This window comes from Populus trichocarpa, chromosome 10 (assembly GCF_000002775.5).
Source record: "Populus trichocarpa isolate Nisqually-1 chromosome 10, P.trichocarpa_v4.1, whole genome shotgun sequence".
NCBI classification, from domain to species: domain Eukaryota; kingdom Viridiplantae; phylum Streptophyta; class Magnoliopsida; order Malpighiales; family Salicaceae; genus Populus; species Populus trichocarpa.
Window position 1 is genome coordinate 16,490,230 of NC_037294.2, and position 15,287 is coordinate 16,505,516.

General features: G+C 35.4%; 2 protein-coding genes across 5 annotated transcripts; both read right to left on the reverse strand.

Annotated features, from left to right (window-relative positions):
• Positions 1–336: 336 nt before the first annotated feature.
• On the reverse strand, positions 337–5,435 carry LOC18102631 (probable inactive purple acid phosphatase 1). 3 transcript variants are annotated; one of them, XM_052456789.1, is made up of 13 exons: positions 5,344–5,435; positions 5,010–5,211; positions 4,734–4,825; positions 4,505–4,571; positions 4,277–4,399; positions 3,892–3,984; positions 3,497–3,626; positions 3,151–3,232; positions 2,563–2,695; positions 2,134–2,339; positions 1,929–2,054; positions 1,135–1,444; positions 337–724 (listed from the first exon to the last, which is right to left on the reverse strand). In XM_052456789.1, exons 2-13 carry the CDS (start codon positions 5,187–5,189, stop codon positions 419–421), a joined length of 1,848 nt encoding a protein of 615 aa, XP_052312749.1. In that variant the 5' UTR covers positions 5,190–5,211; positions 5,344–5,435; the 3' UTR covers positions 337–418. The 3 variants fall into 3 exon arrangements, with proteins under 3 accessions (XP_052312749.1, XP_052312748.1, XP_052312747.1); XM_052456788.1 differs by having other exon boundaries at positions 5,010–5,208; positions 5,344–5,430; XM_052456787.1 differs by lacking the exon at positions 5,344–5,435 and having other exon boundaries at positions 5,010–5,307.
• Positions 5,436–6,214: 779 nt separating this feature from the next.
• Positions 6,215–12,473, reverse strand: LOC7468149 (probable inactive purple acid phosphatase 1). Of its 2 annotated transcripts, none has more exons than XM_024611291.2 (13): positions 12,343–12,473; positions 11,957–12,143; positions 11,645–11,736; positions 11,424–11,493; positions 11,204–11,326; positions 10,885–10,977; positions 10,492–10,621; positions 10,009–10,090; positions 8,973–9,105; positions 8,363–8,568; positions 8,148–8,273; positions 7,543–7,852; positions 6,215–6,773 (listed from the first exon to the last, which is right to left on the reverse strand). In XM_024611291.2, the coding sequence occupies exons 2-13, from the start codon at positions 12,128–12,130 to the stop codon at positions 6,468–6,470; spliced, it is 1,845 nt and encodes a 614-aa protein (XP_024467059.1). In that variant the 5' UTR covers positions 12,131–12,143; positions 12,343–12,473; the 3' UTR covers positions 6,215–6,467. The 2 variants fall into 2 exon arrangements, with proteins under 2 accessions (XP_024467059.1, XP_052312750.1); XM_052456790.1 differs by having other exon boundaries at positions 12,257–12,386.
• Between the last annotated feature and the right edge of the window lie 2,814 nt (positions 12,474–15,287).

Sequence of the window (15,287 nt, forward strand, 5' to 3'; positions counted from 1 at the left end):
CCATCTATAAATTAAATGATAAACGTTTCACGGGCCTTTTTTCTGTATCTCTTTTTTTCTTTCCTTTGCTGGGGGAATGTATTTGAGTTCTCAGAATCTCAAGGTTAGGTCTTACGAGGATACTTTCACGGCGAGACAGACAATTTACTGCCATAGAATTAAGTTTATGCAGCATGAAAGAAACCCTGAAACCCAGAATTGATTTTGACCTCTAGAGCAGAGTTTTGCTTTGCCTTTTCCATTTTGCCAATCTCAGTTCGCCATTGCGTATGCTATGACCTTGCGATAAGAAAAAGGAAATAAAGAAATGGGATCTAAAACCATTTACACCTTGGATTGGTTGGATCAAATTTTATAACATGACCCCATAATTCAATACGGCATATACCATGCACAGAAATTTCTGTTGTCATACACATCAAGATGCTAGTGTCGTACTTGGACAGCTACCCACAGTGCAGGCCAAGATGTCCCTATAATCGCGGGATATAGTGAAAGAGTCATAAACCTTTCCATCCCTGCTCTTCTTGTACTCGAACAACAGATTGGAATGGTCAAAAGCTGTGAGTTTTACAAAGCCATGATCATAGTCTTTATACAAACTCCAGGCTGTTTGGAGGGTGGTGAATGGTGAAAGGCTCGCTCCTGCACCACCAGCAGCCACATGTATCGTCCCATTCAGGTTGCCTTTATAGGAGTGCTTCTCTTTACTGGTGCATATATTCTGTAGCAAGAAGATTTGGCTATTTCATTGTTAGCAAAAGAATGCAGAGCCAAGATCTTGGTTGCTGGTTTGAATCAATCCAAGTTCATGAACATGCATGCAGCGTATTGAAGAGGGCATTTGGGTTTTGGAAAAAGATATGGTTGCAAAAACTCAAATGGTATTTGCCTATTACCAGATGCAGTTCAATAGGGTATTTGCTTGACTTCTATGATTGGTGCTTTCAGAATAAGGGCAGCAGCATATAGAATAGGCGTGTTTCTGACAGTTTGGCGTATCTAAATGTAACATTATTGAAATCATTAATTGGGAAATTTTCTGAATAATTTTAGCTAAATTCCCAAAATCAGTTCAAATGCGCAAAGTAACAAGAGTTTTTACAGCTGAAGCTGCATAAAGTTCCGTAATACCTGATATATGGGGCATGTCCTTTCATAGTTGTGCACATGACCAAACATTGCAATGTCAACCTTGTATTTCTGCCACAGTTTTTGAAGGCTTTCCCTTCCCATCGGTTCTTCAAAAGATCCTTCAATAGCATAAGAGAAATCAGAAGAATACCCTAGTACTCGATGTGCAAGGAAAATCAGCCATGGTTGCTTATGTCTATCAACTGATGCAAGACAATGCTCTATAAACTTGTACTGCTCTGTTCCCTCCCTCCAATCATGTTCTGTGTCTGCTATGCAGAACCGGAACATGCCATAGCCAGTGGAATACCTATTTAAGAAAATAACAACTATTCAATATCAGATCACAACATACGCAGGAATAACTAGAAACATACTTCCAAATCCCTCTGGCTCTATGCCTCTATCCGATCAGCATACTTCTCTGTGTCGAGAAGAGCTGGTCTAGCAGTGTTAGAAGTTTTGGTGTTGGAGCATCCTCAAGCTCTGGATAATAAGTTTGCGCAGTGCAGAAGAAAAATGAGTCTCTCTCGTTTTTTTCAAATTTATACAGACTTGTATCTATAGTGAGAGTTGATCCATGGATTGCTAAATAGAAAATTATTCACATACCAAAAGATCATGCGACCAGAACATGGATTAGAAATAGTACAGTATGGCATGTTTACCGAAAAAATGCTGTTAATATGCATAAAGCTAAAGGTGTGAACACTAAAGGCAGATAATTTGGCAAACTATAACAAGTTACTAATGTTTCAAAATGAAAACGTTAACAGATTGCAAAATCTCCTTACCAGAACTTTTCCCTGTTCTCTGTTGGCGCATAGAACATAGTCTGAGCCAACACACCACATTCTCCTCCAGAATCCATGTTCCCATAGAAGGATCCAGTCCCTGGCCAGTCACGCTCATGGTTCCCACTGTAAAGAAAAATTAGCAATGGTCATTCATGTAACTTGAATTCGCGATTCAGCAATTTCAAGTTAACTTATAGCAGACCTAGCAATCATGTAAGGGACAGATGATGCAATTGGCTCAATTTGTGCAGTAAATTGGTCCCATTGTGACAAATATCCATTTGCATAACATATATCCCCAATGTGGAAGACAATATCAATGTTCTTCAGGTCTTGAACGAGTTGCTTGGTAGTGTTTAGAGAGCCAGGCTGAAAATCATTATATTCACTGGAACCATCTACTTCACCCTGAAAGTTTAGATTTTAATAAAGAACCCATTAGAAACTTCATTTAATTTGATAAAGGGACAACAGTTCATCAGCTTTAAGTCTAAAGGATAGAAAATTTGTTAGAGCATAAAATTACTAATAAAAGTACAACAACATAATAAATATCGGGATAGTGAGATAAAAGACAATGATTAGACTTGGGACATGAAAATTGATTCAATGCTATCAAGGGGCTTCAGACCTTTCCCATGTCACCAAAAATGACTACACGTTGTACAGAATCTTGACCAGGATAAGGGGGTACTTTAAACTGGTATTCTTTACTCCAAATATATGTGCAATTGAACAATCTGTGTCCCAGCTTGTATGCATACCTGAATAATCAAACAAGAAGCATGTTATAGGTTGAGTCGCATGTAATGCTAAAGGCATGACAGCCTAGGATTCCTTCTAATAAATTAGATTTCAAAACTAATGTTTTCAACAAACTGATATATTGATTACTATAACCTTGTTGATCCTAGGTATTGTGAGAGAATGAAAGAATGCTTTCCATCAATATAAATCCTTATGTGAGGTTACACTGGTTTATTTGCTTTTTTTTCTACTTCAAATTGAATGTGAGGTAAATAATAATTTGAACCTGCAAGTTCTCAGAGAAAACATTAATAACTTATATGGAATTCTGAAAATACCGAATAAGATGCATTAAGAACACTAAATATACAATATCTAATATCTATTATTCTTCTAATAAACTTGAGGGGAAATTATAAATTTTATGAGAAATCGAGACCAGGAATCAGGCCAATATGCTAGCACAACGTACACTGCGTTGGGCCACAACTCCTTCAAAAAGCTAGTGTGTATATACCCAGGATCACGCCATCCCACTGTCCTTGCTGGTGCACCTGTGGATAGGCAAACGTTGTTTGGGATCTTAACAGTATGCTTTAAGAAGATTTGACCATAAAATATGTATTAGATCCTTATCAAATCGGAAAAGATAAACAGAAGATATGAATCTTTTGTGTCTAGAAACACGTTAAAAGTACTTGTATAGTATGTGAGCATCGGAAAACTTCAAACTCCACCTTTTTCAGGTTCCAGACCTTCATTTTATTCCAAAACATTTCTTAGAAAAGGGAACTCCAAAAAATTGAAGAATTACGCACCACACATGCTGCTACGTTCAAAAGTCAGTGTCCCAGCTGGGGAATGGATAGGAACCCCTCCTTTAGGACCCCATTCAACAAAAGGTTCTGCTTCACTGATCCCATATCCACTTGTCCATGTTACAGTCATCTGATTATGATGAAGAAAATTATATCATCTCCTTGAAAAATAGTTAGGACCAAATAAAATGGACAAAATAACATCTGGGTAATAAATATTTAAAGAAAAAACAATAAAAACAATTAGGAAGACTAAGAGGAAAGAAGCTTATGTCAACAGGAATGATATGATGGAACAAAACTTGTAGTGTTCATGCTCAATACATGCATGAGAGCAACCATATTCCCGATCATTATGTAATATGCATTGAGCTTCGGGGAGAGAATGGATTTACTTCATCCCATTTTTTTCCTTGCGCCAAGCGTGGATAGGCCGGTGCATTTGGATTTGAGAAAGCAACTTTATTCGAGACAGCAACCAGCTTCGGCTGTTATACAAGAAAACAAAAGGAATGAATGACAAATTGCAGCAGGGATTAACTAAGGATATGCATAACGTAACAAAGCAGCCATGTCTCTCGTGAAGGATTTCATATTAAGCAACGATTAACAGAACATAGGGGGGTAAAACTGAAGATGTACTTTTTATACAGAAATATAGTGATGGGAGAATTCAACAATTTAATAGGTACCGAAAATTGGTTGTGGACAAACTGAGTTTGTGAGACAAATCTTGTTATCACATAACCACAAAGATTGTAGGGAAGTTTTGAGCTTTACATTCAAAAAACCACCAGTAAATAGTGCAAAAGAGAAGTCCGATCTTTGGTTGATCATCTGCAGCTTCAGTGATCCTTTTCCTGTATCCTTATACTGAGGACTAGAGTAGTTGGCGTATTGAAACTGTCAATAGAAGTAAGGCAGTCAAGATTAAGAACTGGCTGTAATCTAATTATTCCACTACGAAGAAGAGCATGGGATGGGATTGAAAACAACGCTGGAATGAACCTTAATAGGTGCAGAACACAGTAGTGGAGGATAAACTCTTGGATTTTCTGAGGGGCAGGTGGAAGCACTGAATTTAGAAATAAGTACAACTCAAGTTAGAAGAACTTGGTTCAGTTCTAATTATTGAAGAAAACAGAAACGTCGATATATAGATACGTGTTTTAAATGACAGGAATGCATGATATATTTGGCAGAAGATTTCGAAAGGTGAAGCTATCCTTATAAGTACCTGAAATTGGCAGGAGAAAATACTCCAATCCAATCATCAACTGACGGGATTGGAGTACTATACTCAACAGTCACCCACTCTGAATTCTGTCCCTGAAATAGGAAGACAACTTAACCATCAAAATACACCGGATTCTTGAAATGTCTACCTGATCAGCAGCCCAAAATGGCACCCAGTCTTGAAATGCGTACAGAATTTAACGATCATGAAACGATATAATTAATAGTCAAAAGAAAGAGAGACCACAACCACAGTAGTGGTAGCAAGGAAGCTTACAGTAGTCAGTCCAAGAATGGAAGGAGAGGCTTCAACATAGGCAAGAGGAGTAAGGGCAAGAGTTGCTTCATGTATAGCTATTCTCGAGAGAGGATGATCTCCATGTGAGCTTGTCTCTTGAAGATTTGTAAGTATTAATAAAGATGGAATAAAGATCATCAACCTTAATCCTCTCATCATTCCAACTTGTAATTAGAAACTACTGAACCCAACACATAAAAGAAAGCAAAAGGTCTTTTTTCTTTAAAAAAAAAAAAAAACATATATCCAAACTCAGAAAATAAAAGAAACTTGACTGAAACGGATAAAAGAGTGCTAAAATTAACTGGTATACCTAACTGCGAGAAAACAGAATTATATTAACGTTTAGGAATTGGTAGCAAATGGAAGAAGAAGACTACTGGCTAGCTAGCTAAGCCAGTAGTAAGCAGAAACATGGAATCCTCATAAGGTATATCCTACTCCGCAAATATAATGGTTACGGCTGGGTATATGGGCCTGTGGCCCATGTTATTAATTCCATAACTAGACTTGGGCCCGGTCTTCTGACTGGTGGATCAATCGGTGAAGCACGGAGTCCATTTATAAATTTAAGAAATATCCAAGTTTCTCTAATAAATAAATTTCTGAAGTTATAGTGTTTATTCCACTTCCAATTGCATATTAATAATATCAAAATGAATTTGTGTTGTAGCATACATATTCACTAATAAAAATCCTTTTGTCAATGATTTAATTATTCTCTACTTCAACTTGCATCTTGCTTTTTGGTGATTTTTATATTTATATTTAACTTGCATTTTGCTTTTTGGTGATTTTTATATTCTTTACCATGAATGTTTTTTAGTGCAGTAATAATTATTTTTTAAACTATTTTGTATAAAAATATATAAAAATTATTTTTTTTATTTTTAAAAAATTATTTTTGATAACACAAAAATATATAAAAAATTATTTTTAGTAAATTTTTTTAGGACAGAAAACCATGCTACAAAATAAATAATTTTTTTTAATATAAGTGTTTCCTTTTTTTTCTTTACTTTGATTTTTTAAGAAATAATATTTTTTTATAATGAATTACCTAAACATTTCAATAGTTCCTTTGTTGACCATAAGCACTGGGTGGATAAAAATTATATTTGAAGGACGGATATATAAGACTTCAACAGTCACATTACGGAAAAAGAATATTACGCACAAAAAACTGCCATCCGGAAGAGTAATGCATTATCACTTGAAACTGAGAGATGTTTAATCAACAGCAACTACCTCTTTAACATCTTCAAGTCTTTTGTAACTGCAACATTGATCATTATTGCATTTTTTTTGTTTTTTGTTTTGTTTTTTTTGGAAAAGAAAGGTCAAAGGAAGCTTTATTCAGAACTGTAATGGCTAAAACAAAATACTAAAATTCAACAAAGAATGCTCAACAGGAAGTTCTCTTAATTCAAACGCAGGTCAAGATGCTAGGGTCATGCTTGGACAGCTATCCACCGTGCAGGCCAAGATGTCTCTGTAGTCCCGGGATATCTTGAAAGAGTCATAAACCTCTCCATCCCTGCTTTTCTTGTACTCAAACAACAGGTTAGAATGGTCAAAAGCTGTAAGTTTAACAAATCCGTAATCATGGTCTTTAAAGTAACTCCATGTAGTATTGATGGGTGTGAAATCTGCAAGGCTTGCTCCTCCTCCACCCGCAACCACATGTATTGTTCCATTTAAGGTGCCCTTGTAGAAGAATTTCTCTTTGCTCGTGCAAATATTCTATAACGATAAACAAGAAAAGAAATTAGGTTCAATGGTGTGATAAAGTTGGGTGTTGAATATATAAATCCAGGTTGCAGGTTTATTTGATAATTATTGACATACATAAATTGGCATTTACTAGAATTACACAGAAGAATTGCCAGTTTCCATAGAGCTTGCTGTTTATAGGAAGAAACTACGTGTAAAAAGAGATGGATACAGTCATGGACTTCAAGCAATTTATTCTCCAAGGTCATTCTCAATTAAGTAGAAATAACCTGCCTATTGTAAGAAACATGAAAACATAGTTCTGGGCATATAAAGAAATACTAGAACAAACAAGTAGTGCAACATCTAAATACTGTGTTCCCACAAGATTTTCCCCGCGGTAGAGCACAAGATACTGATATTAATGGTCATTAGATACAGTTCCAAAAAATTGCGCCCCAGAGTCTCAGGACTTTTTAAAGGATGTGGGCAAGATAACTGGAACATGGTCCAGACTTCACTTCTTGACCTGACTCTACAAGTTACAAAAACAGAAATGCAGAAGTGAATGGCTTTTAAGTTGATTTTTGTTTTTCCTGTATGTTTTTGGACTTTTTAAAGAATGTTGACAAGATAACCGGAATATTATCCACCCACTTATTGCCTCTACTCAGGTTCCAGGCTTGGACTGCCAGGCCAGGCACTTTAAGTTGAAATGACCTGACTTTCAGATTAGTACATATAGAGCAAAGAGAAATAACTTGTAGGCGTGCGTCCCTAGTGGAACTTGTGTTCATACCTGGTAAATGGGACATGTCCTTTCATAATTGTGAACATGGCCGTACATGGCTATATCAACCTTGTACTTCTGCCAAAGCTTTTGAAGGCTCTCCCTTCCCATAGGTTCCTCAAATGATCCTTGATCAGCATACCAGGTAGCAGATGAATAACCTAGCACCCGATGTGCAAGGAAAATTAGCCATGGTTGCTTTTGTCTATCAGCAGAAGCAAGGCAATGCTCAATAAATTTGTATTGTTCAGTTCCCTCCCTCCAATCATGTTCTGTGTCAGCTATGCAAAATCTGAACATGCCATAGTCAGTGGAATACCTGGTAGCAGGGAATCAGAGGATCAGAATATCTGCTAACAATTACATGCAGAAACTAGGAATCAATTATTGGCATGTTCTTCTAGAACAAGAAAAAATAACTGAAATGTCTTAGAAAAACTCCAAATAGTGGGTTTCAGTGAGGAAGAAACCAAAGAAGCCACAATTTTTCTTGTTTTGTTTACCATTAAAGAGGTTTGAACTAAATTACCATCAACATTCAAAATTACAAATGGAATAACCATAACCATCCAAGGTTAATTATCTTAAAAAAATTTCTAAAAAATTTCCCATACCAGAATTTAGCCCTGTTCTCAGCAGGGACATAGAACATTGTCTCAGCCAATACACCACATTCTCCTCCAGAATCTGAGTTCCCATAGAAGGATCCTGTTCCAGGCCAGTCACGTTCATGGTTACCACTGAAATGATACAACGCCAATGACCATATAAGATGAAGTGGATGAATAATACAAGCACAAACAAACAATACAGATAACTTGTGACAAACCTTGCAATCATGTAAGGAACAGTTGATGCAATTGGCTCAACCTGTGCAGTGAACTGGTCCCACTGAGAAAGGTATCCATTTGCATAGCATATATCACCAATGTGGAAGACTATATCAATGTTTTTCAAGTCTTGAATAAGCTGCTTGGTAGTGTTAAGGGAGCCACGCTGGAAGTTGTTATATTCATTGGAGCCATCAGCTTCATCCTGCAAGGTGAAAAGTACTTCAAAATGTGCACCAATGCTTGTGAATTGATTCGCTTTACAATCTCTATTCATCCAAAAAGAGAGAGCTTTACAATCTTCAAAACTGTGAAAGAAGGTATAACTTTATGAGATACAGTGACGTTGACATTAGTGGAAGTCATTGAAGAAAAACACTAGTAATTTAAGTCATTTAAACATGACACTGATGCATTTCTTTCCTAAAGGAGTGATAAATATACATTGGACAATATTAAAAAAGATTTACACGTGTTGGGGTCACCGAATCCAGAAAAAATTGTCTCATCAGTGCATATCTTGCATGTTATTAATGTTCCTGATGAGCATATCTGTTTAGGATGCGATTTTATATTAGATGTGCAAATTATTTGGGAGAAAGTTCTGACCTTTCCCATGTCTCCAAAAATAACAACACGCTGTACAGAACTTTGACCTGGGTATGGAGATGCTCTAAACTGGTACACTTGACTCCAAACATATGTACCGTTGAATAATTTATGCCCAAGCTTGTATGTATACCTGCATAATCAGTAAGGCAGTATATTTTTAACACAGCGCTAATCTCTTACAAATGATTAGGTTTGAGATGCTCATACTATTTGATGTGAATGGGCTTCCTTTACTGTCCTCTACATGCTCTATTGGAAACCATCACTTAATCAAACAGTGGTCTAAAAACCAAAATATTTGCATAACATTACTCTAACTTGTGCATGCATGATATAAGACATCATTCCATTCCTAACAACTGAGCTTGGTCATTTATTATTTGGGGGAAATGGTCCAATCTGTCCTTTTATACTGGGGTGAGTCTTCAATTATATCCTTAATTGAGTCAATTACATCTTTATAAAATGACTGAGTTTCCAGTCTATCCATTAGTTTTTTTTTTGTCTAAATGAACTGAATCAGCCATGCATATGACTTCATATTATACCAAAAATGGTCAAGAGCTTTGTGGACTTGTCAGTCATGTGCAAAGTACGTGACAAGCATAAAAAAATATTTTAAAAAAATTCACACGGGACCAGTCCTCTCTCCCTATTTGAAACCTCCCTCTCCTCCCCTCTCCTTCCCTATCTCTCCAGTACCCCATTCTACTCCACTGAAGTTGCCATTTTCAGTATAATATTAAGTCTTCTACTCCACTGAAGTTGCCATTTTCAGCATAATATTAAGTCACGTACATGACTTAATATTATAATTTGGACTTAAAAAAGTTAATAGAAGGATAGATTGGAAACTCAATCATTTATAAGGATAAAAGTGACTCAATCAAGGATATAAGAATAGATCAGAAACTCGCCCCATTATATGTGGACAAACTAGGCCATTTCCCCTTATTATTTCGACACAAGTTAGCACATCAGAAATCAACATTGGGCCACAGAATATTATAGGTTAAGATAATGTATGACATACACAGAATTCGGCCATAACTCCTTCAGAAAACTTGTGTGTATAAATCCAGGATCACGCCACCCAACTGTCCTTGCTGGTGCACCTGCATATACATTTGATAAGGTGAATCTTCTACCAATAGAAAAGAAGCAGTCAAAACGTTTTTAGAATGCCAACCATTCAGGTAAACAATAAACAAGCTAGAGAACAATCAACTTGTTGGTGCAAACTCTGCTAATTAAGACTTAACTAAATTGATAAATTTATACCATTATGCTACCCTACTCGACATAATGAATTTAAAAGTGTTGGGCTAATTCTTTTCTGTTTTCCTAATGAAAAAAGAGACCATGTAGCATTTCTGATATGCCAATTCTAGTTGATGTACACTTCTTTGAAATTCAAAGTTTGAATACCAAGATAGACAATGGGCTTTCATTCTAATGTCACTTTCAGCCAATTCCAAGCTATCATGTAATATCACAAGGTAAAAGAGCCACCCACCACACATGCTATTACGATTAAAAGTCAGTGTCCCAGCTGGGGATCGCATATGATCACCATCTTTTCGACCCCATTCAACAAAGGGTTCTGCCTCATTGATCCCGTACCCGCTTGTCCATGTTACAGTCATCTGAGTATAGGAGTTCACAGCAAAGTTATAACTTTGAAAAATAGTTGCCCCAGTATAAAATAAAGTTTATAAACTAAGGTGACAAAAAAAAACGACACTTGATTTCTAATAACAAGCTTGCAGCATACATAAATAATTCATCAAAATGTGATAAAAAAAAAACTATTTTATATGCGCAACAAAGAGCTTCACATATTCCTCTAGGTATTCTAGGTATCACATATGAACTTTCAGAAAGAAAAAAAGGGGAAAGTAGGCATTACTTCATTCCATATCTTTCCTTGTGCTAAGCGTGGGTAAACTGGCGCATTTGGATTGGTGAAAGCAACTTTATTTGACACTGCCACCACCTTGGGCTATTATGAAAGAGCGGGTAATTAGATTGAATTTGCAGCATGGTCAACCATGATGGAATACCAAAACAACCATACTCATGAAATAAATTTGAAATAATCAGAGAACTGTGAAAGCTGCGAGAAGAAGAAGATTAATAGGAAAATTAATCATTGGTGCCATTTACTTTATGTGAAATAATCTATTTATCACATTGCAAGTAAAGAGCAGAGAAAATCAAAAGCATACATTCGTTAAACCTCCAGAAAAAAGCACAAAAGAGAAATCTGATCTCTGGTTAATTAACTGAAGCCTCAACGACCCCTTTCCCTCCTTTCTGTATCCTGGACTACTGTAGTTTGCATACTGATACTGCAAGATTAAAACAGTGTATTGGTATCCCTTGTCACTTCAAGAAAAAGGGTAGGTTAAAGAGCAAAAGTCTTGTGGAAGAGAGGTGAGGATGAACCTTAATAGGTGCAGTACACAAAAATGGAGGAGCTTGTTTTGAGCCATCATCAGGGTTGCAGGTGGAGGCACTGGAAATTGATAAAGATAAGCATTCTCAATTCGATAATTGTTGAATTTATTCAAACACTCACAGGAATACCATTGAAAACATGGCAGATTTTGACAATAACAAAATTTAAGAAGCCAGGCCACTTTTCTGATGCAAAAATCTACACATACCTGAAATTAGCAGGAGAAAACACTCCTATCCAGTCGTCATTTGATGGGTTTGGAGAAGCGTACTCCAATGTAACCCACTCAGAATTTTGCCCCTAAAACAGTGAAAGAAATTTCCAATCACACAACAAATTGATTTCCCCATATTGTCAGACCTTGGCCATTGTATCACTTCATTCAAAACCCAGAGGATATAGTAATCACATCTCAGTTTCCAAAATAGGCAAACATCTTGCAATTAAAAAAAGCAAAAAAGACAAAGCTTTGGTCATATTATGGGAGCTGAATAAAATAACCGCTGCTGCAAAAGCCTACCTTGAGTCCAAGAACTGAAGGGGAGGCTTTAATATCAGCATTTTCAAAAAGTTGAAGTCTTGTGTTATGAACAGCGATTCTTGAAAGAGGTTGCTCTCCATGTGAATTCGCCACTTGAAGAGTTGCAAGAACCAGTAGAATAGCAAAGAAGACAAGTTCTAATCCTCTCATCATCCGAACCCAATATCTGAAAAAAAAAAAAAAAAAAAAAAAACTAACTAACTTTTCGATCACATCGAAACTTTTTAGCTAACATCTAAGACAACTCATGAAAAATGCAGTTTAATTTTAAACGATGACCAAAAAAGTAAACCAACAGGTGCGTATAAATCCCAGGCAGCATAAGAACTGAGCTACGCAACCAAAAGGAAGTAGAGAGTACTAACCAGAATAACAATCCTGAATTGCTAGTAGTTGAAGTATAGTACAACAATAAAAAAAAAAAAAAAAAAAAACAATAACAGGGGAAAAAAGTATCGGGTTTGTGATTGAATTTGAATATTTAGCAAGAAGAAGAAGAAGAAGAAGAAGCTGGACTGACTGATCTTCTTTTGGAGGGAGTGATGGGATGGCAAATTATAGTAGTGGTAGCAGCAAATATGAGCAGGCTTGGAATCTTCTTTTGGATATTCCAACAAATGTCCAATAAGGAAGGGCGGAGAGTCAACTGTTTAAACTTTAAAGGTTGTCTCGCCGGAGAGTTATATCGCCGGGCACATGATACGAGGTGTGTACACCACACGGCACAGTTTCCCTACTTTCTTTCTGCAGGGGTTTTTTTTTTTAAAAAAAAAAAACCTTTTCCAATACTATATTATGCTTAAAGTGAATTTGGTACGCCTTTTTTTTCTTCCTATTTATCGTTATAAGAGCAGTATTTTATTTTAGGCCATCATTTTGTCTAAAATAAACTGCTATAAAATTAAGGAAAACACTGTCCAATTTGTCGTCTGACGCCGAAGTTTGTCTCGGTTTCTTAACACTTTGAAATCAATTGAGGAGATAACAACGCAACAAAATCCTTTGGATACACGCCCACAGCGCGCACACCAAAAAAAAAAAGTAGGAGATTTTCTTGCACTTGGAAAGCTAAAAAAGATTAATAGATACATACCATAATAAATAAATAATAATCTTTTTATATGCAGGGGCATTAAATTTGGTCCGGTGACGGTACAAGAATACAATCTGTGTGCAGTGCACTCCCATCGCATTCTGAATTTAACAGCCAGTGCCATGCCAACCACGAGTCAAATAATAAATTGGGATCCTCGGTAATTGTCAGTATTACGGAATAACATTCAAATTCAAGAATATATGAATGTGATCAATAACACCTCTAATAAAAAAAAAATCATCAAAAGATTCCAAAATTTGCTTCTTTTGGAAACCTTCTTGGCCAAAAGATACAAGTATCTCGTTCATGAAGTTCTGAAAAAACTTCAGGTAGAAAATAGATAAATTCCTACAGTTTTTCAAGAAAAATATTTTTTATTATTTTTTATTGAGAATTATTAGGACTTTCTAGTTTTTTATATATAAAAAAATATAATAATATTTTGGCAAGTGAAGACATGGAATAAATAAAATTAAGGATTTTGAAAGTCTTCGTATACTTATGGTGATTTTAATCTTTGAGGGTTTTGACATGTAACAAACTTATTTATAATTTGTTTTTGTATGTGTCAATTAATATCACAACTCAATGATTCTTGATGGTTATTTTGCTATGATATGTGCTAAAAAAAACTATAGCTGAAAAGGGTTGCATAATAGAGTATGCTTATATAGGAGGGGAGGAGACATCATGAAACTTATGTGTTATTTATGTTTGTGTTGGTTGTTGTCATCTGATATCTTAGTGGTGGGATCCATGATGAGGCGCCCTGCACAAAAACATTGTGTTAGAAACCCACGATGGGGCGCCCTGCATAAATATATTGGATTAGAGATCCATGATGAGGTTTTCCACACAAAGATGTTAAGGTCCCGTAATGGGTTGATCCATGCACATAAAAGTATTTTTGATGGAGGACTGCAAACTGAACATAAGAACGATTTCCTTCCAACCCGGGAAGACTAACGCATGAGATTTTTTAGGAAAATAGATATTTCTCCATTCTTTATTATGATTCCTTTCTGGTTTTATTCATATTTGAAAATAATATTTTTTTCTAATTTATTTTTTCTATTTAATATTATTAGAGTTTTTCTAGTTTTTTTGTATAAAGGGTTGTGATAATTTTTTGGCAAGTGAAGACATGGATGAATAAAATTAAATATTATAAGAGTCTATCTATACTTGTGATGTTTTAGTTCTTGAGGGTCTTGACATGCAATAAACTTATTTATCTTTCACTTCCACCTGCATCACTTTATATGGCTATTCCTAGGTTGTTCTTGGAAAATCAATTTCTTTGAGTGTTTTCCATATCCGTTATAGGTTTTGTTAACATTGTTTTTAGTGATCTTCAGTAGTTTCCAGTTTTGCATCCGTTTGTCTTTTGTTTTTGTTTTCTAGATGAGTGAGATAATCTTTAATATGCATGTAATATAAAAAATATGTATGTTGATTATATGATGGGTACAAATAGTTAATTTCTTGAATATTTATTTATGTTACTTTATTTCTGGATATCCATCCATTATTGATTTTGCATTTGCATTCTGTTGATTTTATTTGTTTTGAATAATATAATATTTTGAAAGATTATGAAATGCTACATCTTTCTAAATAATATGTTTTTGATATGTATGTTATGAGACTTAGCGCATGTAGGGTGTTCCCATGGCATCGCTTTTTGTGTTGCTAGTCACGGACCCAGAGTTCAGGTCATGACACCCAGACTACCATAATTTTTTTTCTTTTATTTTTTGAAGATTTTACCTCATCACTCATATAATAAATTAGACTAAGTATTATTATTCTCTTTTCATATTATATTAGATATTACTAGTTTTATTGGACGGGCTATGCTGCTATCAAACCAAATTTTTTAATGAAAAAAAATATTCATATCACAAGAAATTATTTGATATTGTTATTAAATCTGACCCAACAAGTCAACCTTGAAACCTTTCAACCCGGTTTCTTGCCTAACTCGGGTTTCAAATCAAATCACATGGGAATTGTCCCAACATGACCCACTCGCTTTGATGGGTCAAAAAATAACCTAGATGATGGCAAAAAATACAGTTTGGTTTTAAAAAAAATTAAGCTTATATATTTTTTTTAACATTGATATGGTGATATATTGGATCAATCCAAACTTCGTGTGTTATCATATTAAATCCGTAACTCGAATTATGAACTCCTTTAAATTTAATAACT